Consider the following 25732-nt stretch of genomic DNA (forward strand, 5'->3'; position numbering starts at 1 on the left):
GTGCTGGGATTAAAGGCGTACATCACTACACTCTGCCCAAGTTGTGACATTAAAAAAATAAAAAATTAAAGCCAGGGCTGGAGAGATGGCTCAGTGATTAAAGGGCACACCGTCCTTGCCGAGGATCTGATTCTGTGCCCACACCCATGTCATGCTGCTCATAACTTCTTTTAATTCAGTTCCAGAAGATGTGACACCCTTTTCTGGACTCTGCAGGTATGCTTGCATGGGGTGCACATGCACTAAATAAATAAATACAATCTTTAAAAACTAAACAGAAACATGATGTTAGCATGAAAGGCATGTATTGAACCCCTACCTTACCCCAAGGCCCTCTGTTTTCTGTTTTCTAGCCTTTTTGTTGAGTTTTGAGACAGGTTGGCCCAGAACTCACTACTTACTGTGTAGTTCAGGCTAGCTTTAAACTTACAGTGGTTCTCCTGGCCTCAGTCTCTAAATATAGTTCAAGCTCTCTAGTGGTGCACACTTTTAATCCTAGCACTTGGCCCTGAGAGGCAGGTGGATCTCAGTGAGTTTGAGGCCAGCCTGGTCTACATAGAGAGTTGCAGGACAGCCAGCATTACATAGAGAGACCCTGTTTTAAAGTAAAATAAATATTATAATTCAAAACCTGATTCTTAGACCACTTGGGAAGCTTTTTCTTTTTCTTGTGTGTGTGTGGGTTTTTTTTTTTTTTTTTTTTTTTTTTTTTTTTTTTTTTTTTACACAGGGATCCTCTGTGTTGTCCAGGCTGACCCCCAACTCCTGGCCTCAAGCATTTCTCTGTCACCCCGGAAGTAGCAGGGACTTGAGACAGATCTGACACTGGAGAGCTTGTAGCATGCTGATTAATAACCCTTTCTTGTGTTTTTTAACCCAGAATCTTGCAAAGCCAGCTTTAGTTTTGTCCACCTCTAGTTCCAGCTACTTGAGCCTGAGGTAGGAAGATTGTTTCAGGACATCCTAGATTCCTAAGGAGGCCTGTCTTTAAAAAAAAAAAAAAAAAAAAAGGCGGGGGGCTGGAGAGATGGCTCAGAGGTTAACAGCACTGCCTGCTCTTCCAAAGGTCCTGAGTTCAATTCCCAGCAACCACATGGTGGCTCACAACCATCTGTAATGACAGCTGGTGCCCTCTGTACATGCAGAAAGAATATTGTATACATAATAAATAAATAAATCTTAAAAGAAAAGGTGGCAGGGGCTGGGGAGCTTCGTCAGTTGGTAAAAATGCTGCCACAAAAGCATGAGGCTCTGAGTTTGCACTCCGGCATTTCCTTAAGAAGATGGACACTGGCACACACCTGTAATCCATCACTGACCCCCTGATCATCCGAATCAGCAAGCTCCAGATTCAAATAGGCTGTCTCAAAAAGTGAGGTGGAGAGCTATAAAAGGTGCCACATACGTGTGCGTATGCACACACATGCACAGTCTTCAGGATCGGGGAAGGGATGTAGGCCGTGGGTAGGAACTGCTGTCTGGGGTTGTGCGCTGCCTTGAAGTAAGTCTATAACTAGGCCAAGTTTGGGCAACCTTTGTTCTAGAATGCTGGTCTCCAGGGACTTGGGGCTAGAGGATCTCTATCCATGCAGTAGCAGATTGACCTTCCTTGGAAGCTGAGGCTGTTTTAATCCAAGCACAGGAGAATCCACTCAGCTCCCATTAATTCTGAATTGTTGAGACTCATATTGGAGTCACTAGTTTCTGGTATTCTTTGTGGATGATAAGATCAAACACAGCGGGTAAAGATCAGGCAGAATGTGGAGAGGCCAGGCCTGTTTGCCGCCTGGAAGATCCTTTCTGTTCTTCTCTCTGACTGGATGACACTTTGGACCCTGAGTCACCAGAGTCCTTTCTCCTAGGTTCAGCCACTGGGTTTCTGTGCAGCTGCCTAAGTTTCTGTGAAAAGCCTGCTGGTCATAGGCTCCTCTGTGGCTTTTGCCTAAGTGGCAGTTTTTAGAACCCAGTGGAAAATATGCTTTGTGAGATTAGAGTGTAGAAAATAGACAAGACACTGTAAACAGTTTTTCTTAACCTATAGGAAGGGAGGGAACAGGGTCTCTGGCAACAGCAGGCCACTATTTGTCAGGAATGACTTATGCCCCTGGAGTTATCACTGTGGGATTGAGAAGCCAGGGAAAGAAGAAGGAAGCTGGGGCCAACAAGATGGCAGCAAAAGCAGATCACTTTCAGTTGTTTGGGGAATTCTCACCAGTTTGAGATCAGCCAAATCCTAGATGACCATGGCCTTTTGAAAGTGACTCTGGCTTCTTAGCTCCCCATCTTGAGGGAGCAATCCCTTCATAACATGGTAAACTCCCAGTGTGGTGGTCCCTCAAACCAAGAAAGGAGAAACCACTGTTTATATCTGGTCGAGGCAGGGCGCCCTCCTTAGCAGAGCAAGTGAGCAAGCCTGGGGAGGGAGGGGCGGAGCTTGACTGGGAACAGCCAAGGCCTCTCTACAGTTCCCAGGCTGTGTGTAATTTAACAGCCTGGGCTTCTTGGGCCTGGTGTAGATGGCTCTGAAACTCGAGGAATCTTATTTTTGCCTCTTTTTAGCACTCATGTTGACTGGTGCTCCTCCCTTGTAGGAACTCTTGGCTCTTCTGGTTTCCTGGTTCTCCTCCCTCGCTGCTGCTGGGTACCTCAACTCTTCTATAGTATAAAAATGGGTTTTTTCCAAAGCGCTGCTGAGTGGACCTTTAGGGGTGACTGATAACTAACACTCTCCCTCCAGTCTTCTCCTGTCTTGTTGTGAACACGTCTTAATACCTATTTCTACCCCTAATCTCTCTCCAGGCGTTCATCCTCTGATGCTGCTGAAGGGAGCGTGCTGTAGTTCCTCTAAACAGACCCCAGCACCCCAGCAGAACACTGCCCTACCTCTTGGGGACCCAGGTCCTGCTTTTGACCATAGCACTGCTTTACTTGCTATTTTTGAGGTTCAGCACTGTGTTTTATTTTTCCTCCACAGTTGTACTTGGAGTGCCCGTTTATTGCCAGCGTTATTTGCCTTGTGGTTTTGGATGTGTTGTTTCTGTTCTACTGCAGCTGTCTTCATGCTCGGCTAGATCTCATTACTTCTCACCTGAGCCTCATAACTGTCTCCTTGTAGGTTTGCGTTTGGTTCATCTCACCACATGGAGCTTTTCTTGTGTTCCTCCCATGGACCCCCTAAGCCTAAAGATTATCCCTCTTAGTTTGGTGCTCGAGGTCTTTCTTGAGCAAGGCATGGTGGCACATACCTGTGATCCCAAAACTCAAAAGTCTGAGGCAGGAGGATTGCCATGAGTTTGAGGTCATCCTGTGCTATGTAGCAAATATCAGACCAGCCAGGATTTAACCTCAAACAAACAATTCTTCCTAGTCCCCTTCTTTCTACCTCTCTAGACTTAGAATTTTCTGGAACACAATTTTATCTACTCTGTCATTCCTACCATCAAACTTCTGCACAGAATTCCTTCTGTGTTTTCACCCATCAAAAATCCAGTAAGGAGGCTGGAAAGATGGCTCAGTAGGTAAAGACACTTGCTGCTAATCTTAATGACCCAGGATTGAGCCCTGGGACCCACATGGTAGAAGGAAAGCACAGACTCCCCGAAGTTCTCCTTTGAATGATGTATGGACACCGTGATACATAGGTGCCCACAAAATAAATAAATAAATAAATAGAATAAAATGCATTCTCTGTGTGCCACAATGTCTACTTCAAAAAAAGAACTTTAAATGCCCAGAAACCATAGCTAGGAAATACCGCATCCCCACTCTGCACCACTAGGCCAGGCTACCTTCTGTGAAAGCTTGCTTGTTTCCCTTCCCTGAACCTGTCCAGATGTCACCCCTCTTCTTGTTGAGGACTTTGTTCTTTTTGTGATCTTTGCCACACATTGGATTACTCTGTAGTAGGTGATTCTTCTGCCTTCCAAGGGTAGTGCACACAAGTGGTGTAGACACATACATGTAGGCTTAAGGACACTTGCTGAACCTCCATGTGGGTGCTGGAAGTTTAACCTGGGTCCTCTGGAAGAGCAGCCAGTGCTCTTAACTGCTGAGCCATATCTCCAGCCCCAGCTTTCACACTTTTGAAAACACCCATAAATACACTTTACATTGTGATGCTGGATACCCACATACTCTGAACCCACATACACTGGCTGACTTGGTTCTGCGTGATCCATTTTCATTCTGTTTATTTTTTATTTTTATATATGTATTTAGTTTTGGTTTTTTTTGAGACAGGGTTTCTTTATGTAACCTTGGCTGTCCTGGACTCACTTTGTAGACCAGGCTGCCCTTGAACTCAAAGCGATCCACCTGCCTTTGCCTCTGAAGTGCTGGGATTAAAGGCGTGCACCACCACACCTAGTGGAAATACTGTTTTATCTAGTATGAATGAATGAGCAGTCTTACAGCTCTGAGCCACACTATTTAAATGAGAGCTAGAAGGGCACTTAAACACAAGAGTACTTCTCTTGGAGAGAAACTGTTATGAAGGTACCCTTTTATCTCATTAGAGTGAGGGAAATTTTGCTTACCTCCTTTCTCTCTGGAGGATATGGTATTTCCCTGTCTATTTCACACTGGGAGTGGTGGGTGTGTCAGCTCTCTTTCACAGGCTGCTGTAGAACCCTGCCCTCCAGGAACCTTGCTTCAGTGGAAAGATGACACTGGTTCAGGTGGGGAAAGGCTCTTCACCTGCCGAAACAAGAGCTGGCTCAGCCTCATAACATGGTGCCCTTCCAGCATTGTGGATGTGGAGATCATGGCGGGTGTAAAAGCGGTGCTCTGTTCTTGAGTCCTTGCTCCTGTGGGAAATGATGTTTCTAGAACAATGGATTTAGCTTGATGCAGTTGTAGCCCAAGTCAGTGGCCATAAGCAGCTGGCTTAGTTGTTTCTTAGCATTTGGATCTTTGAGAACTCTGGGTCTGGGCATGGATTACATACCTGTAATCCAAGCAGTCAGGAGGCTGGGCAGGTGGATTGCCTCACATTTAAGGCAATGTTGCCCTAACTTTTCCTGGAGACATAGACAAATGTCTTCTCATAGCAGGTAGGGCACCACCAGCAAAATAAAGGAATGATTCCACCAAGCATAGCTTGGTGAACCAGTGAACTTACTGGTGTACTTTCATGGGCCTTTGTGCCCCCCTAACAGGTGTACCCCTGCATAGATGACGATTTCCCCAAAGATATATAGATGGAATTCTCCAGTTCCATTCCCTATATACGCGTATATATCATTTATGTATATATGCATGTATGTGTGTATGTATATATGTTTGTGTATATGTATGTAGTATGTATGTATGTATGTATGTACATACCAAGGTAAATCTACTTCTCTAGAAACATCATTTCCCACAAAGCAAGAGCTCAAGAACAGAGCACTTTCTCTTTTTCTTTTCTTTTTTTAAAAAGATTTTGTTTATTTTATATATATAAGTGCTCAGCCTACATGTACATCTGCATACCAGAAGAAGGTATTAGATCACATTATAGATGGCTGTGAGCTACCATGTGGTTGCTGGGAATTGAACTGAGGACCTCTGGAAGAGCAGTCAGTGCTCTTAACCACTGAGCCATCTCTCCAGCCCCCAGAGCACTTTTCTTTACACCCGCCATGATCTCCACATCCACAATGCAGTCTAAAGCTGGAAGGGCACCCATGTTATGAGGCTGAGCCAGCTCTTGCTTCAGCAGGTAACAAGTGTTCATATGGAGGAAAAACTATATTAAGAGTATAGTGTGTGTGTGTGTGTGTGTGTGTGTGTGTGTGTGTGTGTGTTGTCTGTATTAGTGTTTTGCCTGCATATATGCAGTTCACACACATGGACAATTTGTGGAGTATGTTCTCACTGTCAACCCTGTGGGTCCCTAGGGATCAAACTCGAGTCAGTAGGGTTAACAGCACATTCTTTTACCCACTAAGTCCTCTCACCAGCCTGGGTTGGGTTTTATTTCACTTTAGTTGTAGTCCACCACTAAGTAAGTCAGGGCAAAAACCCAGAGGCAGGAACAGAAGCAGAGGCTATAGAGGAACTCTGCTTACTGACTTGTTCCCTGTGGCCTGCTCTTTGCTTTCTACACCACACAGGATCACCTGCGTAGGGATGGTACCACCCACAGGGGGAACCATCTATACATACTCAACAAATATATGAAGTGCCTCTTCTTTTTTTCTTCTATTTACTTCCCTCCTGCTCCTCTCTCTGACTCCTCTCAGATGCATCTTCCATTTCTCCATCCTCTTATTTTTGATAATCTATAGAGTCATTTTTGTGCTGCCCACATACTTATTGGGTATGAGGCCACCCACTGGAATGTGGTGAACTCCCCTTTAAAGAAAGCAGACTCTAGGAGGCAGAGGCAGACATCTATGAGTTAGAGGCCAGCCTGGCTAGTTTTGAGTTAATCAACCATCCATTGTACAATGAAATGTCTCTTAAGAGGTCTGAGGGCTGGGCCAGTCGTGATGGTGCACGCCTTTAATCCCAGCACTCTGGAGGCAGAGGCAGGTGGATCGCTGTGAGTTCAAGGCCAGCCTGGTCTACAAAGTGAGTCCAGAACAGCCAGGGCTAAACAGAGAAACCCTGTCTCAAAAAAACCAAAACCAAAACCAAACAAACAAATAAAAGAGGTCTGAGGGCTACTCTAATCTGGGTAGAGAGAGGTGGTTTTAGAAGGCAGCTCAATACTCTCTATCATGCAGTATAATAGTAGGTACACCAGCAAGTGCCTCCTATGTAGGCGGTGCCGTTTAGTGCTGCAGATGGAGATACAGAGATGACTTAGTGGTTAAGAACAGTTGCTGCTCTTGTAGAAGACCTAGGTTCAGGTCCCAGCACCCATATGGTGGCTCACAATTGTCTGTAACTCCAGTTCCAGGGATCTGATGACCTCTTCTGACCTCCTCAGGCACCAGGCATGCGTGTTGTACACATACATGCATACACTCATACACAGAAGTGCTTAGGATACATAAATAAGTGATGGGAATCTAAGTCCCATCCTTGGAGGCTCCTGTGTGATAACGAAGCACCCGGGCAGAGTTGAATGGTTGTCTTACCTGCTGTGCATGCTATGAAGAAAAGTCAAGTTGAATAAAGGCCAGAGTGTGAGCAGAGGAGACAGCCTCTGAGCAAAGGCCTGAGTAAATCCACTGTGAGAATAGCTAAGGGAAGGATGTTGAATCCGAGGGATAGCAAGAGCACACTAGAGTCTGCCTAAGGTGCTTGTGGTGGCTGAGGGGACTGGGTAGAGGGAGCAAAGAGAGTATAGGAAATGACCTCACAGAAATGTCCACAGGCTGGGTGATTTAGGCCTTTCTAAGTTTAAGTCAGGTGTTTGGATTTGAACTGTAAGGGATCTCATTTATGTTTTTAAAAAAAATCATTGTGGCCTGCCATGTTGAGAAGACTGTCGCAGCAAGGCCTGAAGCTGAGAGGACATTTGGGAGTGCAGTCATATTTCAGCTGAGAGATGGTAGTCACTAGAACTCACTGCTGCATTAGTAGATGTTGCAGGGTCCCTGCACATGGTGGGAGAATTCTAGACTGGTTGCTGTAAGGCTCTCTCTCAGCCTAAGCCTGGGAACATGACCCAGACAAGCTTGAGAAACTGACCCAGAAAGAATTGAAGGCCAGCTTCAGTTTCTGAGATCAAGGTGGCCAACTGAGATAAACAATTTTAACTAAGGTAAACAATTACCATCTGAAAATTCTCTGAAAACTCCCCAACACCCCTCCCTGCAATAGCCAATAACATTTAGACAAGCACCCTTAGCGACCACCAGAGCCAATCCTAACATAGGGCAAGTAGCCTCTCCTAACCTTTGCGGTTTTAGCCTTTAAAAAAGTCTGTAACAGTGACTTGGGGTGTGCCTCCCTTGCTCCCGAGTGAGTGCCAAGGCCCCCTGACATGCGTCAGCAATAAACCTTGTGCTTTTACATCAACACTGTGGTCCTCGAGTGGTCTCTCGCGACGACCCCCTACCCGAGTAAACGCTAGGGTCCAACATTGCCATGGAAAAGTGCTCCCACCATTGAGGGCAAGGCTTCCAGTGCTGTGATGTACGGGCCGAGGGGAGAGCTGTGCATATCAACGTTGATGAGCTGGGGCAAGTTCTCTGCCACACACAACTGCTATCTCTCAGGTGCATTTAGTGTTGGTGTCCATGCTTTATCTCTCAGGTGCATTTAGTGTTGGTGTCCATGCTTTGCTCCACTTTGTAGAGCAGGGGGAAGCTCTGCTACCTTTTGAAGAGAGGAGAGGGAGCCACTCTCAGTGGGGGAGTCACTTTGCAAAGCCTTTGTGTTGGGGTGCTGCAGAATGACCCTGGCTGCTGCTTCCGAAGAACTTGGGACCCTTTGAGAGGAGAGCTCAGCCCAAACCTCCCTGCAAGCAGGAAGCTGGTTTGAGTTAAGAACATAAAATAAAAACCAGCTGATGCCCTTGAATGCTTTCCTCCGCTTCTCCCCTTCAGAGAGCCAAAGGAAACTGCTTCTCTCCCTCGGATGACTACTTTAGAAAGCCAGGGGAAAAAAAACATAAATCCTTTGAAAATAAGCCAAGATTTTAGCCCAAGTGAACTCCTGTTTGTGGGATTTTCCTTGCCAGGAAGTACGTTCCTCTGCGCAGAGCCCTGAGAGGAAAGTGACAAAATATAGAGATTCCACTGGGTGGAGCCTGTTCCTAGGCCTGGCAGGAGGAAGTGTTATGTGGCAGGTTTCCCATACTTACGCCGCCAGCACATTTGTAGGTCCTGAAGTTGATAAAGTGGACATGGCCAGAATGAGAAGGGATATACTAGAGGATATGAGAGCATACGCTGTAGTTAAGTATTGTTTTATGAAAATTGTACTTCAGCGTTGCTTGTCTATACATGTACATGTACACACTGGGTCACAATTAAAGCAAGTTTCTTACCATGTCTTTTACCATGAACACTGGTCTTTTGGGTGTGCATAAACCTAGTTTTTCTGCTTTTATCTTTAAGAAAATCGCAAACTAGTTTCAAGACTCTCTATAGAACAGGGTTCTCTGGCCACAGAACACCTACTCACATTCTTACGAGAGGGAAGGCCAGCTGAGAACTAGGAGGCTTGGTCTCATTCTTTGAGACCAACACTGAACCATAGGGAGGGAGGCGACTGTACACATTGGAATCTGAAGGATTTGCTTCAAGTTATATTAGTTTGAAGAGAACTGGAGGTGTGCAGCTCACTCTGTGGGACAGTGGCTTCAGGCTCCTCTCTTCTCTGTCTTAGGCAGTAAGTACAATATGAAGGTTCCTGAACACCCCTCCCTCTAGGGTAATTAAAGGCACAGTGCCAAGACCCTGATCTGGGACAACTAAAGGTTTAGTCTCCCTAGGGTGAGTTTGTGCCCTGTGGTCAGTACCAGGTGTACCAGGTGACTAGCGCCAGGAGTCATTAGACTACTGGATGGAAGGAGGCAGAAACTCACTCGCTGTCCAGAGTGTCTAGCACAGGCAGGCTAACATTAGGTTAGTGCCTCAGGTGGGCACGTGGATAAGTGAACAGCCTGGAGCTCAGGCTGAAGTCCTGGGCCCAAACCACTGCCACCAGTGAATAAACACATGCTGCGTTCCTGGTCTATAGCTCTTAGAAGTATAAATGACTCTTAGAGAACTCTCTGAGAAAATTTTGTTTGCTTGTTTTGATTTTTTGAGATAATTCATGTAGCCCAGGCTGGCTCCAAACTCACAGCAGTCCTCCTGTCTCGGCTTCCCAAGTATTACAAATTACACATGTGTAATTACATCTCTGCTTGTGCGCATTTGTTCTTTCATTCGTTCATTTATTCCTTCCTTCTTTTTTCTTTTTTGTTTTATTTTCAGTTGCTGGGGATTGAACCCAGCCTTTTGTACTGGACTGTACTAGACTGAAGGTTTAACTCTGCTACTTTGGTGGGGCTTATTTTAGTCTTATCAACCACTGGCATTACTTTCCCACATAATTAAAAGTAAATTGGCCTTTGAGGTAAGCATTTAGTTTTTGTAGTTGATGTTGTTTTATTTATTTAATTGTGTGTATGTGCACATGTATGTGTGGTCAGAGGGCCTCTGTAAGAGTCTAAACATGACTTTTTTTTTTTTTTTTTTTTTTTTTTTTTTTGAGACAGGGTTTCTCTGTGTAGCTTTGTCTGTCCTAGACGCACTTTGTAGACCGGGCTGGCCTCGAACTCACAGCGATCCACCTGCCTCTACCTCCCAAGTGCTGGGATTAAAGGCGTGCGCCACCACGCCCAGCTTCTAAACATGACTTCTAAAAGCACTTTCAACTATTCTCTGTTTAGGCCAGTAAGAGAAGATATGTCCAAAAACTAATCCGGTTGATTCTGAACATCCCCACTCTAGAAACTGGCCTGTCATGTTAGACTCTTCCTTGCCCTGTATTTCTGGTTTACACCACTCCCTGGCCCTCCAAGACTCTCCAGGCCAGAGTTTTGATAGGCAAGTATCCTGTGTTTACATGGGCTCCTCACTCTAAGTCCAGGAAGAACAAGGACATCCCTGAGGGAAGGCTCATGCAGGAAGCACAGACAGCCCTGGAGGGAACTGGATCTGGAGTGACCAGAAAAACTGTGTGTCAAAGAGTGCCATGGAGTGACAGTTGTGAGGCTATAGGGCAGAATGGATCTCACAGGACCTCATCCACAGAAAGACCAGTGAATTAATTTGAGGTTAGTCCAGTGGGGGTTCTGGCCTGCAGACAATGTAGGACAGCAAACACTGTTGATGAAGGTGGTGGATGTCTCATGTGTCGTGTCTTCTCAGACTCTCTGAAGATTTCATACAGGCTTCCCTTTCATCTCTGTGGGAGTTGTGGCTTAATAACAATAATCAGAGCACCCTCAGCGTCTGTGATCCGCAAAACACAGCATTACGCCCTTCTTTGGCCTCCTAGGCTTCTAGACTGTATGAACTGGCAGACTGGGAGGTGGAGTCCTTTGATGGAGGGCTAGCACGTGATCAGGTGCAAAGATCAAGGATGACAGAGTTTTCTAATTAATACCTAACATTCTGCCTCTCAGTAGATAGATGACAGTGGCCTTCTAAGGCCAGCTTAGACTTAGTGCCTTCTTGCGTTGGAAGAGTGCTTGGTCCTCCTTGGTCATGATGGTGTATGTTAACCCTTCCATTGCCTTTCCCCTTTCCCGTGGTAAAGCAGGTGGTGTGTGGCGAACGCAGGTGATACTCACTACTGTCACTTTCTCACATGACCAAGAGACTTTAGGTCAGAGCACAGTCTGCAGAAGTCGCGGGCTCATTTCCCTGAAGAGGAGGCTGTAGGAAAAGAGCTGCAGATGAGAGTTGCAGGGCCTTTGACTCCTCCCTCCTACGCTCCTGTGTCTGTAACTTCTGTCTTGCTCTCACAGGTGACCTTGGAGAAGGTGCTAGGAGTCACAGTATCCGGAGGCAGAGGACTTGCCTGTGACCCCCGATCAGGGTTAGTTGCCTACCCAGCTGGGTAAGTACCCTTCAAGACATCTTGTTGGATGAAAGCTTACTTTTTATTTTTTAGTAACATTTTATTCTTTTGATCATATTTACTTTCTTCCCCCTGTTATTCCCATGTCCACTCTCCCTTCCTATCAATTTAACTTTGTATTCTCTCTCTCTCTCCCCCTCTTCCTCTCCCCCTCCCTCTCTCTCTCTTTAAAGACCCATCAAGTCAAATTTGTGTTGCCAGCTACTCTTGGGTGTAGGGCTTGTCCTTAGATGTGGTAAACCTATCCAGGGATCACACCATTAAAAACCCTACTCTCCTTGTCCTAGCAGCCCTCAGATGCCAGGAGCCCCTGCTTAGGAGGGGACTTCGCCCACCTCACCACTTGTGCCCCCTCCCACCCCAGCCACACTAGGGTTTTGTTTGCCTTGAGCTTACTCAGCTCTTGGGCATGCCATCACAGCTGCAGTCAGTTCATCTGTGCAGTTGAAGTCATTTACTCCCTCGGCTCTTGCAGTCTTCTCACTCTCTTTCCTGGGAAGATCCCTGAGCTTAGGGGAGAAGACTGTGAGTTATAATCAATGTGGATCAGTTGAGTGGACAGAAGGCTTCAGAAGGCTTGTGAGAGCTACATCTAGGTCAATATTTTAATGCCGTTTCTGTGGAGAAATAGTTTTTCACTGTGTAGCCTTGGCTGTCCTGGACTTGCTTTGTAGACCAGGCTGGACTCAAACTCATAGTGATCTGTCTGCTTCTGCCTCTCACTAAGTGGTGGGACTAAAGGTGTGCGCCATCCCCCTACCCCACCCCTAGCCTAACCCCCCACTAAGTAAACATTCTTGTTGGCTGTTGTCCCTGTTGCACCCTGCTTGAAGTCTGGTCATCTTCCCACCTTCCCATCCACACGTACAGACTGTACTTGTCTTGTACAGCATTCCCAACACCACCTTTTTAAAAACACTATTTTTATTTTACCTTCTGTGTATAAGTGTTCTACCCATACTCCATGGACCGTATGTGTGCCTTGTGCCCATGGAGGCCAGAAGAGGGCATCAGTTCACCTGGGACTGGAATTACAAATGGTTGTAAGCCACTATGTGGATTCTGGGAATCAATTCCTGGTTCTTTGGAAGAACAGCCAGTGCTCCTAACTGCTGAGCCAACTCTCCAGCGGCAGCACCATCTTCTGATCCGTAGATAGATCCATTACTTGCTGCACCACTGGGCCACCCCAGCACTGCCTTTAATAACTATCTTCTAGTAATTTTTAATGGCTTTATTGTGAAATAACACCAAATGTTTAAAATGTCTAACTCAGGGCTGCAGTAGAGGCCTAGTAAGGCCTTAGTTTTGATTCCTAGCAAAATAAGTATCCAACTCTATGGATTTTAGTCATTTTCTAGAATTTTCAGTGATCGCCACAGTCAGCTTTACTCCAGAAGCTCCATATAGTCAGTCAGGTGCACTGCTCTGTGGCACTAGGTACTTGAGCATAGGATCTTGAGGTTGTACTGTACAACTCCATAGTTTAGGCACGAAACTGAGATTCAAGGTGATCAGTGCATTCAAAATCACATTGCCAGTGTCTGTATTAGAGTTCATGTGGTCTGACCACAGAGCTCTGGCTCTTAAGCGACATAGAATGGGGGAAAGGCCAGACTCTCTGCTTTTTTTCTAAACTGTCTTAAGTTTATGGACAGGTTAGTCTGTGCTGGGGACACTTCTCCTGGGTTCTGAGTTGGGTGTCTCTCTTGAGAGGTCCTATGGTGGTTAGTGTCCACAGCCAGGGCCCTGCATTGGTTCATTGCTGTGGTTGCTGCAATGGCTTAGCCTGGCAAAGACTGGGCAGGCCCCCTTTTCCCTCCTGAAGCAACCTGATAAAAAGGCCCCTGCCCTGCTGAATAACCCGGTGCTGCCTGCCTCAGGGGAATTCCACTCATTCCATGTCTGCCTCTGCCTGGGAAAGCCAGGTCCCTTCTTGTTGGAAATGGGGCTGGGCCTAGATATAAGCTGTGCAGAAAAGCTTGGGCTATGCTGAGCCCTGTGTCAAGGCCTTGGCAAGTGTAGGATTGCCCCATTCTCTCCTCCCATATACTCCTGTGCCAGGCCTGGAGCTTTTGAGTGTGTGCTTCTCTTTATAGGCCCTGGCAGCCCAGTGTGCTACCTGGGAGTCTATCTGACTTCTGGGCTAGGTAGAGGGTCTCCTAGGAGATTCCTGAGTACTTTTGGCTTTGGCTAACTCTGGGCAATACTCCCAAGCTGTTTGCTGACCCCTGTGGCTTTCTTGGAATTATGGTTTCTTTGTAAATGGCTGCTCCCCAGAGCTTTGGTTCTTCTCTGTGCTGGAGCTTGCTGTTGTAGTCCTAGGGCACATGGAGACCACTGAAGTCTGTGTGAGCCCCAGCCGGCTTTTCTCCTCCCTCCTCTGCTAGCGCCACCCTCAGCCCCCACACTTGCTCCTGCTGCTGTGGGAGCCAGCTCAGGTATCCTAGAAACAAGAAGAGAAACAAAACTCAGAGTTCTCCCAGAGGCCTAGCAGTAACTATCAAAACAAAACAAAATTTTCTGAGAGGAAATGAAACAGCACAGGGAAGGCAGGGGGGTGGGGGTGTCAGCCAAGGTCCCCCAGTTTTACTCGTTCTTGCTTTTCTTCCTCAGAGCTTTCCCTTAGCTATTGTTGTGGCTCGGGAAGCCCACTCCTCACCTGTCATACGCGATGCTCTCTGTTATCAGTTATCTTTCTCCTTGCTGTGGCAAAAATAAAGGAACAGCTCAGGGATGCCCTCAAACTGTGAGCCACAGCAAATGCTCCTTTCCTTCTTACAGCATGGCACCCACAGGTGGGAGGCAGAGCGATGAGTGCTTTCTCCTTTCTGTTTATTTGGCCCCAGCCAACACAATGCCACTGCCCACATTGAGCGTGGGAGGGCGGCTGTCTTACAGGATCAACTAACCCCGTTTAGAAACTCCCTCACAGACATGCAGAGAGTTTTGTCTCCTGCATGATTATAGACCTGGTCTCCTATTGATTATAAATTGTGCTTATATCCTGTCCAGTTGACAGGGTTACTTATCACACACCCTACCTGAGGATGCCAATACAGTTCTCATGCAGTCTTTCTGAAGGACCTAGTTTGCTTGAAGCCTCTTAGTTGAACTATCTGGCTTCACGGTTCCTTTGTCTCCTTCGACTGGTTGGCCTTGGCCCCCACCATAACCTGGTGAATGCTCTGAGTAGAGCTGCTTTTTGACCACTGGGGTAGGAAGTACAGGAAGCTTCTTGCATTTTTAGTAGAGAGAAGAGGGAAACTCCTTTCCTGAGCATGTCCATGTTGGAATTTATGCTGAGATTCCAGCATTATAAAACTGACAGGTGGGAAGCCACAGAATCTCCTCTTAAACTGTGTTCTAGAAAAAAAAAAATCTGCATTGAAAGACCACAGTCTCCTTACTCCCTGTGCTCTCTGAAACAAGCTGAATGTGGTGTTTGTCAGTGGAGAGAGTTGGTGGGCCTGAGAGAAAGATCCTTGGAATTGGTACGTGATGGAATCATATACGGGGACACATACTCGCCAGTGTCCTCTGTGTCTTTCCTTCTGACCGTTGTGTGATCTAACTGCACACTAGGACCCTTAGTTTTCCCCATCACAGTTTGTTTGCTGACTTATTTGTGCGTTTGTTCAGCAGTTTGTTAAAACCTGCTCTGCCAAGACAGCAGGGACATAGCAGTAAACGAGAGAGACAAGCCACCGATGCTGCGGAGTTTAGGATCAAGAAGAGTGAAGACAGGAAGCGTGCCAACAAGTCAGTGAGCAAGGGAGGATCAGAGACATAACGGTCAGCATGATGGAAGAGATAGCACATAAATAACTGGGAGCTAAGGAGGATGCTAGTGCTAGACGGGGCAATTGGAAGGTTAGAGAGATGGCCCAGTGATTAAGAGTACTTGATATTCTTGTAAAGGATCTGGGTTTTTCCTAGCACCCACATATCTGACTTCCAGTTCCAGGGGATCCATTGCCCTCTTCTGGCCCCTGAAGGTACCGAGTAGGCAGGTGGTGCATATACATACATGTAGGCACACATGTAAAATAAAATGAAAATAATTTAATTGGGTGGTCAGGGTTCAGTGGGGAGTAATTGAACTGATACGAGCACGACAAGAAGAAAGCAGTGTGTGAGATTTGATGCGGATGGAGGAAGTGTCAAGTGTAAAGATTCTAAGGCAGGGAGGAATTACGAGTGAGAAACTGGGAACTCAGAAGCCATCCTTATGACCTACCTTTTAAATCTTGCTGCTCACAAGGATGTGCCTTTTGTTGGGGAAAGAAATATCTTAAAAAAAAAAAAAAAAGAAGAAGAAGAAGAAGAAGAAGAAATATCTTTGTAGTCCTCTAGAGAGAGTTATAAAGGATAGCTTTGTACCACTAGCCACGTAAATCATGGAGTTAACACTTAGTCTTTTTTCATGTGTTTCTAATATGTGCAGATAATCATCCATTTTGCAACTAGATTTTCACATGTTTTTGAGGAGGGGTTTGTAAATGTCCCATAAATAGACATTACTGGGTCACATGCCCTGACCCAAGAAGGTTATTTGGAGACATTGAATTCCAGGTATCTCAAGAGGACAACATCCAGGGATGCTCCAGGTATCACGTTAGCCTCTGTCTCTCTTGGAATAGTTAAAGCTCTAAGATTCCTATTTTGTAAACAAAATGGGGGAGTAGACTTTTGTTTGTTTGTTTTTTTAACAGGGTTTCTCTGTGTATTCCTCACTGTCCTGGACTCGTTTTGTAGACCAGGCTGGCCTTGAACTCACAGTGATCTGCCTGCCTCTGCCTCCTGAGTGCTGGGATTAAAGGCGTGCTCCACCACGCCCTTCCTTGGGGGAGTAGAGTTTAATTCCACTCCTAGATGATACTGGCAGCTCACTGGTTTGTAGAAAGCGTTGTGTGGAATGCTATGCAAAGCTAACCTCCTGGGTAGTCTTTTCCTAGTTACCCTTCAAGAAGATTGCCAAGAACATTGTATAAGTTGCTTTGTTATTGCTAAAATAAAATGCCCGACAAAGCAACTTCAGCATCTGTGTTGGCTCATATTTGAGGGTACAGTTCATAAGGTGACAGGGGTATGAGGTGGCGGGACACATTGTGTCTGCAGCTGGATACACAGAGATGAGTGCTGGCAGGAGCTTGTCTTCTCCCTTTAGTTCAGGGCCTATGAAGTGGGGCCACTGACATTCAGAGTAGGCTTCCTCCCCTTTATTAACTCTTTCTGGAAGCACCCCCATAGATACTCTAAAAGGCATTAATTACCTGTTGCCATGGTGATTCTAAACCCGTCAAGTTGACAAGATAAAACATCACAGCTCAATCTATTGTCATCTTATCACTCAAACAACTCATTTTAAATAGCAGCATTCCACATGACACCTCAGATCTCATTTTAATCTCAGGCTTCAAAAATACACTTAGTCCATCTCCAAACATCCCAGTCTTTAACAGTTTTAATACTCCTCAGAAATCCAAAATCCATTGTTAGCATTGAGGCCTCTCTCTCTCCTCTTTCTCCTCTCTCTCCTTCCCTCCTTCTCTCCTTCCCTCCCTCCTTCCCTTTCTCTGTCTCTGTCTCTCTCTTTCTGCCCTGCCCCCCCCCACTCCACCCTTGGGTTTTTCAAGACAGGGTTTCTCTGTGTAGCCTTGGCTGTCCTGGACTCACTTTGTAGACCAGGCTGTCCTTGGACTCACAGAGATCCATCTACCTCTGCCTCCCTGAGTGCTGGGATTAAAAGTGTGCTCCAGGCTGGAGAGATTGCTCAAAGGTTAAGGGTACTGATTGCTCTTCCAAAGGTCATGAGTTCAATTCCCAGCAACCACATATTGGCTCACAACCATTTATAATGAGATCCGTATACATAATAAATAAATAAATCCTTAAAAAAAAAGTGTGCTCCACCACACCCAGCTTTGAGGCAGTCTCTTAACTATGAGCCCCTTTAAAATAAAGCCAATTTTCACACTTTCAATATAAAATGGCACAGGATAAATGTTCCTATTGTATTGCAGAAGGGAAGAATGGGAGCAGAGAAAGTATAGACCCCACAGCAAGGACCAACGCTATGAGAGCAGACACCAAACACTGCAGTTAGGTCCAGCATGTGGGTTTCCTGGTGGAGTTGCTTGAGCAGGTTCATCTCTTGAGCTCTGCTGCCTGAGGTGCACATACACTCTCTGTTGGGCCACCTTTCCTCTATATCTGCTACTATTTTTGGTGGATATAGTTTAGCCTTGGCATCCCCTATATCCTAGGCTACTGATTGGAGCTTAGGCCTTATTTTCCCAGCTTCATACAGAGGCCTCTCTTTGCAGGAACCCCAGCTCTGCCACACATTGCTTGCCTTAGTGGCTTTCTGGAACCTTGGTGAAAGCTTCTATGACCCACTCACCTCTGTGTCTTTTTTTTCATGTCTACAAATCTAGCACCATAGGGACCATGCTGCCAGGTTCTGCTGCTAGTGTGAGATAAGCTTGCCCAAACCTCCCACCACAGCTGCAGTATCCGCTGTGTGCCTTAGAGGCTCAGCCTGGGAAAACGTTTCTCCAGATGGCCATTGTTTGCACTTACAGTCTGGACCTTGAGTGAGTGAGGGTACCTTTGCTAGTGTTCCATGCACAGCAGGACAGTCTGGTACCATTTTGGCTGCTTTTTCTGCATCCACAACTTTAAACTCTCTCAGGCTTCTTTCTTTGCCAAACCATGCATTTTCCATACCTTCCTGCCTTGCTTGTTTTTCTCTCTCACTGCAGACCTGGGCCAAAGTGAATATGAAACAGCCTGAATATAGCATGTCTTGAAATTTCTCTGAAGGACTAGTTCTTAGAATTCGGGCAAAAGGAAGCTTGATCCTTTGCCAGAATGCAGCCCAACAGCCTCTAGCCCAGTTCCTGGGCAGTCCTCGCTCCCCTTGAAGCCTCATGAGCCAGGCCACAACTGCCATATTGCTCTCAGCATTTTGATCTTCCAAACTCCACCAGACTGCTCTAATAAGCTCTGCTTACAGCTCCCTAGGCATCTCTAGCCTCCAGCTCTATGTATTCTTCCTGTTCCTCAGGCAGACCACAGGCCTCACGAGCTATCGGAGTTCCATCATGGCAACCCTGGTCACAGTTTGCTGAATGAGCTACTGTAGTGCTTTGAATAAGAATGGCTTCCATGGGCTGGAGAGATGGCTCAGAGGTTTAAGAGCACCATCTGCTCTTCCGAAGGTCCCAAGTTCAATTCCCAACAACCACATGGTGGCTTACAACCACCTGTAATGAGACCCGGTGCCTTGTGGTGGGCAGGCACACATGTGGGCAGATTACTGTATGAAGAAAAAAAAAAAAAAAAAAAAAGAATGGCTCCCATAGGCGCATCTAGTACCAGAGAGTGGAACTGTTTGAAAGGGTTAGAAGGTGTGGCCTTGTTGGAGAAAGTGTGCCATGAGGGGTGGGCTTTGAGGCCCAGTCTCTCTCTGCCTGTGGATCAGGATGTAGCTCCCAACCACTTCCCCAGTGCTATGTTCCCCACCATGACGATAATGAACTAAGCCTCTGAAACTGTAAGCCAGCCCCAAGGAAATGCTTTATTTTATAAGGGTTGCCTTGGTCACAATGTCTCTTCACAGCGATAGAACAGTGACTACGACAGCTATTCTTGTTGATGTGACAGAGTAGCTGACAAAGGCAGTTCAAAGAAGGAAGCTTATTTTGAGTCACAGTTTGAAGCTATAGCCCATGGTGTCAGGGAAGTCATGGCGGCAGGTGAGGCAGCCGAGCACATTGCATCAGAGAGAGATGACACTGAGGCTCAGCTTCCTCTCTCCTTTTTATTGATTGAGGCCCTCAGCCCATGGTTTCATGCCACTCACATTCAGGGTGGTCTGCCCTCCTCCGTTAAATTATTTTGGAAACTTGTAGACATGCCAAGACCGTTATTTTAAAGACAGTGAAGGTGACAATAAAGGCCACGGTAAATACCATGCTGCTCGGTGTGTGCACAGAGGTTCTGTGAGGCAGATGATATGAAGAGACTGAGATTTTTTAAAGTAAGAAACAGCCGGGCGGTGGTGGCGCACGCCTTTAATCCCAGCACTTGGGAGGCAGAGGCAGGCGATCGCTGTGAGTTCAAGGCCAGCCTGGTCTACAAAGTGAGTCTAGGACAGCCAAGGCTACACAGAGAGACCTTGTCTCGAAAAACCAAAAAAAAAAAAAAAAAAAAAAAAAAAAAGTAAGAAAAAACATCAGGACCATACAGTATATTAACAGATGGGTCTGTCTGACCACAGCGGTCTTCATCTTTCTATCACTCTTGCCCTGTTGCTCTTGGGCATCACTGAGTGTGAGTCATGGCTGGATCATAGGAGAACCGTGAGCCTGCCCCTGCAGCTCTGGGTCATAGGTCTTGACAGGATTTTCAGCAGAGTTTGGGGGTCTTGCAGCTAGTGATTAAAGCTTGTTTTTCTTTTCTTCTTCCTTCATTTCTCCCTTTTTTCCTCCAGCTCTCATGTATTCCACACTGGCCTTAAATTCACTATGTAGCCCTTAAACTTCTGATCCTCCTGCCTCCACCTTCTGAGTGCTAGGATTCTAGGCATGTACTATCATGCCTGGTTTATTAATGACTTAAAGCTTTATTTATGCCTTCCAAAAATACTGAGTGCCTGTCCCTGGGGCTTGGGATTTAACAGTAAACAAAACACAAAATGACATGTTTACTGAGTTGAAAATGCAGTGATAGGCACTCCTCACAAAGTAAATTATGCAGAAGATTATAATTTGCTACATGCTTTGGAGAAAGAGTAAGCAGTGGTGGTAAAGTGCAATAAAGAATGTGGGGAGTGAGATTTAATAATAGGATTAGAGGGTGGCATTTGAGTTATGCATGAAGGACTTTTAGTGTACCTCCATGTGGCCCTTCTGGTTTCCTGTGCTGTTCCACTCAGGGCTTGTCCTAGTGTTCATTTGCCTTTGCCTCTGCAGAGTGGCAGGAGATAGCTCCTGTGAGAATGAAGCAAGCTCGGGCCTGTACAGGGTTGAGATTGCCAAGGGCTTGGCCCTTCCTGGCACTAGTGTTCCACAGTATAACTCTCTTGAACTGAGGCCCTAAGGGACTGAGGCTTTCCCCTCTCTGTAAGCATGAGCCATCGCTCTGCACCCTCAAGTTCTAAGTTACAGGAGTCAGCCTGTTAGGCCAGCCCAGCCCAACAGATGTATGTTGGTGATTTCAGTGAGTATTGCTGCAAGGGCTTACCCTCCTGGGCCAGGACACTGGAAGTGACTGATGCCAGCTGTGCCCCACCCTCCTCTCCCTAGCTAACTGAGTCGCCTACTACAGGTTTAGTAAGCAGACCAAAGAGGAGTAGACCAAAGAGGCTCTTTGTGTTTACTTTGCAGGACTTAAGTGAGCTGGATGTATCTAATCCATGGGCACAGCTCTTCCATGGGGAAATAAATACGTAGTTGCTCATTCTTTCTCCCTGAGGGGTTAGTTTTTTTGTTTGTTTTTGTTTTTCAAGACAGGGTTTCTCTGTGTAGCCTTGGCTGTCCTGGACTCAATTTGTAGACCAGGTTGGCCTTGAACTCAGAGTGATCTGCTTGCCTTTGCTTCCTGAGTGCTGGGATTAAAGGCATGCAGCACAACACCTAGTTCTGAGGGGTTAGTGTCTAATCTGAATAAATCTGAGTAAAAAGTGTAAAGGCTGTTTGCTCTGTGTGTTTCCATCCCTGCCATGCCAGAAACTTTCCTGTGTTATATGATGCAAGGGGAAGAAGTGGGTGGGGGTTCTCATCTGCCCATAGCCAGTCATCTTTCTGCTTGCATTGTGGACACACACGTACACATACACACACACACACACACACAGACATAGGCACACATACCACACACACACACACACACACACACACACACACACACACACACGCACGCACGCACACATACCACACACACGTACACATACACACACACAGACACACACACACACACAGATACACACAGAGAGTCACATACACACACACATACATCACACACGCACACACACAGGCACACATACCACACACACACAACACATACGTAGACACCCACTATACATACACAGAGAGACACAACACTACACACACACAGACACACACACTGTTGCTCTCTTTCCTCTTTTTACTCAGAGCATGAATTTAGGAGATAGAGGAAATAAAAGAAATTGTATTCCATGAAGACTTGAATTTGTACATAGTGACTAGAAAGGTTTTGTTGTTTTGTTTTTAACAGGATCTTATACAGCTTAGGCTGATCTCAAACCCACCATGTAGCTGAGGATGACTGAACTTGGATTCCCCTGCCTTGGCATGTGAGCCACCACACCAGGTTGTGGTGTTTGAAGCAGTCTGGTCACTGCCCTATTGGGCCCCTGCTGCTTAGGTGATGGCTTACGGGAACACTCAGGCAGAGCCTCGTTGTGCATTTGGAATGTGGTTAGCTCCACTGTGTCGCCGGGGCAGTTAGAGGAGTTCGATCTCAGAGTGGAAGCCCTTTACCCCGTGGTCATCTGTTCCTAGTCAGAAAGCTAGTAGCCCGTTACCTGTCAGACCAGCTGCTTTTGCTAGAGCTGAGCTGTATGTAGAGGGCTCTTCACAGTGCAAATTAGAAGAGGGTTCAGAGAACAGCAGCCACAGAACACTTCTAAGTCGATGGCAGCAGGCCTGGAGGATATTATCTTGCACACACTGAATAGTGTTTGAATTATAACTGACATATTTTCATATATCTGTTCAGAAGTGATACAGGTACAAACTTTCCAGAGCCCTTGGTTTTGTCATTTTAGATTTTTAGGGCAAGGGTTTACTTTGCAGTCCGATCTTACTTTGAACTCAATATATTGCATAGTGCACATTTGAAAAATTAAAACTTGATTCTTCAGCCTGCCAAATGCTGGTATGACAGGTGTGTCCCTAAACATGGCTTTTGTCATACTTAAGACCCTCTTGATCATAGTATTTTAAGAGAAGTCTTGGGAAGTTAGAACTGATGTAAGAAGTGAAAAAGAAAGACATAGGGGAAAGGGAACAGGGAAGAGTGAGGATGAGGGTAAGAGAAAGAAAACAGTTGAGGAAGAGCTGGTGGGAGCCAATCAGTAGCGATGAGTCTCAAGACTTGAGATCTCTTGGTCAGCTGCAAGTCCTGGTGTCTGGTCCCATCAGAGGCGCAGTGCTCTGGGGACTGTGTGGGCTCGCTATATATTGGGTTAGTTCATTGAGCCTGAGATGGTAAGTGCTTGTGACCGTTGTGCTTGTCCACTTCGTTCCCCACCACGGTCTGTCTGCTCGTTCCTCCTCCTACTCTTTGGTGCAGCAGCCTCCAGGCTTGCTCTTGTCTGCTGTTCCAAAGCTAAGAGATTAGACAGCCGGACAGCGGCTAGGGCCTGCTCACCATCCAGGAGCCTGCTGGGAATGCTGGCCCTTTATCTCTGGCCTCTGACTTTGCTGCTGAGTCCTGCCATCCAGCTTCCCTCCCAGAGCTGCTCCAGACAGTCATCTGTATCTGATCCCATCTGGAAGCCTTGTCTCCTGGGGGTAAAGGTTGTCCCAACTCTTTTTTTGTCAACTGAGGGGAAAACTCTCTACTTGTTTTTGCTCTACTGGTCAAAACACCCTGCTTAGTCCCTGAAGCCAGGGATCCTTTGGCTTAGCTGCAAGCTCTGTAGCATTCTTAAGTCATTCCCAAGGCCTCCCAAGCTCCCTCTGCTCCCTCCACATCCAGCCTATCAGGCCTCTTTGCAGTTGTAGCCGCGTGCATGGCTCCCACACTCTTCCTGCTCAGTAGGTGGAGGTATCCCATCTATAACCTGAGTAAGGCATGAGGCTCTGAGCTCGAGAACTGGTTGCAAGCTGAGGTCTGAGCTGATCAAGTCGCATTTATTCTTCCATCTTGTATTGGGAGGGAGGCTGTGGGAAGGCCTCTGTCTCTGCTGTCCTGTGGGTGTGATGAGAGGTGAATAGATTTCCCTGCAGCCCATTGACTACCTGAGGCTGCTGAGGTAGGCCTTTTGGGTGGAGACAGCGGTGGAAACTGAGCTTGGTTTACCTATTCCCTCTGCTGGATGACAGAAGTCTCAGGTGGCTCTTGAGGGAGCTATGCTTAGGAGCTAAGGCTAACATCTCACTCCTCTCCTCAGGTGTGTGGTTGTGCTGTTCAGTCCCCGGAAACACAAACAGCACCACATCCTCAACAGCTCCAGGTATGTGGACCTAGCTTTAGGGGCTGTGAGAGGCCTTGGCCAGGGTCTGAGGCTTTTGGGGTTTGGGACGTGGTTTGGCCCTGAGACCAGATGGGGAAGTACCATGTGTACTCTTGAGTTTGTTGGTCCTGCCTTTGGAAACTGTGTAGGAAGGATGGAGGAAGGGAGGTGGTGGGGGTGGGGGGCATAGTCTGTGAGGTCCAACCAGGCCTGTTCTGTCTCTTATAGGAAAACCATTACTGCCCTTGCCTTCTCTCCTGATGGCAAGTACTTGGTCACTGGAGAGGTGAGTGAGGAACAGGACAACACTGTGGCTAATGGGTACCCTGCCCTCAACAAAAAGCCACATTCCTGTGTCTAGTTAGGGGCTGTCACTTTGGCTTCTTGGACTGATATCCTGGTTTCTGCTGTGTCTTAAATAGCTCTTAAGCTTTAGTGTGATCAGACCCCCTGGGAGGGCTTTTCAAAGTGCTCAAAGCTGGGCTCCTGCTCTGCAGTTGTCTGATTGTATAACCTGGGGCTTCCCAGATAGCTCTTTTTTTTGGGGGGGGGGTGGTGGTGGTGGTGTTTGAGACGGTGTTTCTCTGTGTAGCCCTGGCTGTCCTGAACTCTCTTTGTAGACTAGGCTGGCCTCAAACTCACACAGATCCGCCTACCTCTGCCTCAGATAGCTCTTTTAAAGGCAAAACAAAACAAAAAATATTAATTATTAATTCATGTATTATTATTATGTGGGGGAGGGGACATGGAGATCTCACTCAGGTCATCAAGCTTAGTGTCAGCTGCCTTTACATCCTCAAGCTCTTGCCTCCTCCTTTCCCCCACAGCTTCTAACAACGTGAGGTGGTCAAGGGCACATTTTGAAAAGCACCACCCTAAAATATTCCTTATCTCCAGATGCCCCCTGCTGGGCACACCAGGAACACAGCCTAGGGTAGATGGTCATTTGTAGTAGGCCTGGCTGTTTACTAGACTCATTCCAGGAGCTTTGAGCAAACACAGAGGCAAGGGCTAGCCTCACCCAGATAATCACTGGGGTCCCCACATCTTGTTGTGCCTCTTCTTTGTCTTTGTCTTGCCCCTTCCTGCTGAGCAGGGACCCATTGGGGAAACTGCTTAAAGCTGGGGGAGGTGAAAGACTGAGGACACATGACTGCTTTCCGCACTTCTCACTCACATTCCTGCTTCCCTTCAGAGTGGGCACATGCCTGCCGTGCGAGTTTGGGATGTGGCTGAACGGAGTCAGGTGGCGGAGCTACAAGAGCATAAATATGGCGTGGCTTGTGTGGCTTTCTCCCCCAGTGCCAAGTACATTGTCTCTGTGGGTTACCAGCATGACATGATTGTCAACGTGTGGGCCTGGAAGGTGAGTGGGCTGAGGACTGCCTTGGAGTCCTCATAGGGGTTTGGGTGTCAGTGGAGAGTTGGGAATCTGATGACCTGAGCAACTTAGTTTGCTTCACTGATTTCCATCTGATTCTTAAAATGTATTTGAAGTAGAAAATAGTAACTAGGCTGGGCGTGGTGGAGCACACCTGTAATCCCAACATTCGGGGAGGCAGAGGCAAGCAAATGTCTGTGAGTTCGAGGCCAGACTGGTCTGCAAAGCAAGTCCAGGACAGCCAAGGCTACACAGAGAAACCCTGTCTCCAAAAACAACAACAACAACAAAAAACAAAACAAAACAACAAAAAAAAAAAAGAAAGAAAGAAAGAAAAAAAGAAAAGAAAGAAAAAGAAAATAGTAACTGGGTGGCAAGGGTGTTGGCAGAAGGGCTTCTTGTATACCTGAGGAATTAAACCTTTTAATTCCTTTAGAAAAAGATTTGCTTGTCTTTTTTGTTTGTTTGTTTTGTTTTGTTTTCTGACCAGTAAATACTAGAAAGGAAGTTTTATTTTATTTTTGTTTTTTCAAGTAGAAATTATTGCTAGTTCTTCTCCATTCTCAGAGCCCTTCTTATCCCCACAGGACCAGACTTTGATTATT

General features: G+C 46.5%; 1 protein-coding gene across 2 annotated transcripts in view; it reads left to right on the top strand.

The window, feature by feature from the left end:
• Mapkbp1 (mitogen-activated protein kinase binding protein 1) overlaps positions 1-25732 on the top strand; it is a 55058-nt gene that overhangs the window by 15348 nt on the left and 13978 nt on the right. For both annotated transcript variants that reach the window (XM_051144427.1, XM_051144429.1), the window contains exons 2-5: positions 11402-11493; positions 23684-23746; positions 23975-24032; positions 24942-25112. In XM_051144427.1, coding sequence (XP_051000384.1) covers positions 11402-11493; positions 23684-23746; positions 23975-24032; positions 24942-25112 — 384 coding nt within the window. The remainder of the gene's footprint in view (positions 1-11401; positions 11494-23683; positions 23747-23974; positions 24033-24941; positions 25113-25732) is intronic.

Source organism: Acomys russatus, chromosome 4 (assembly GCF_903995435.1).
Source record: "Acomys russatus chromosome 4, mAcoRus1.1, whole genome shotgun sequence".
Taxonomy (NCBI): domain Eukaryota; kingdom Metazoa; phylum Chordata; class Mammalia; order Rodentia; family Muridae; genus Acomys; species Acomys russatus.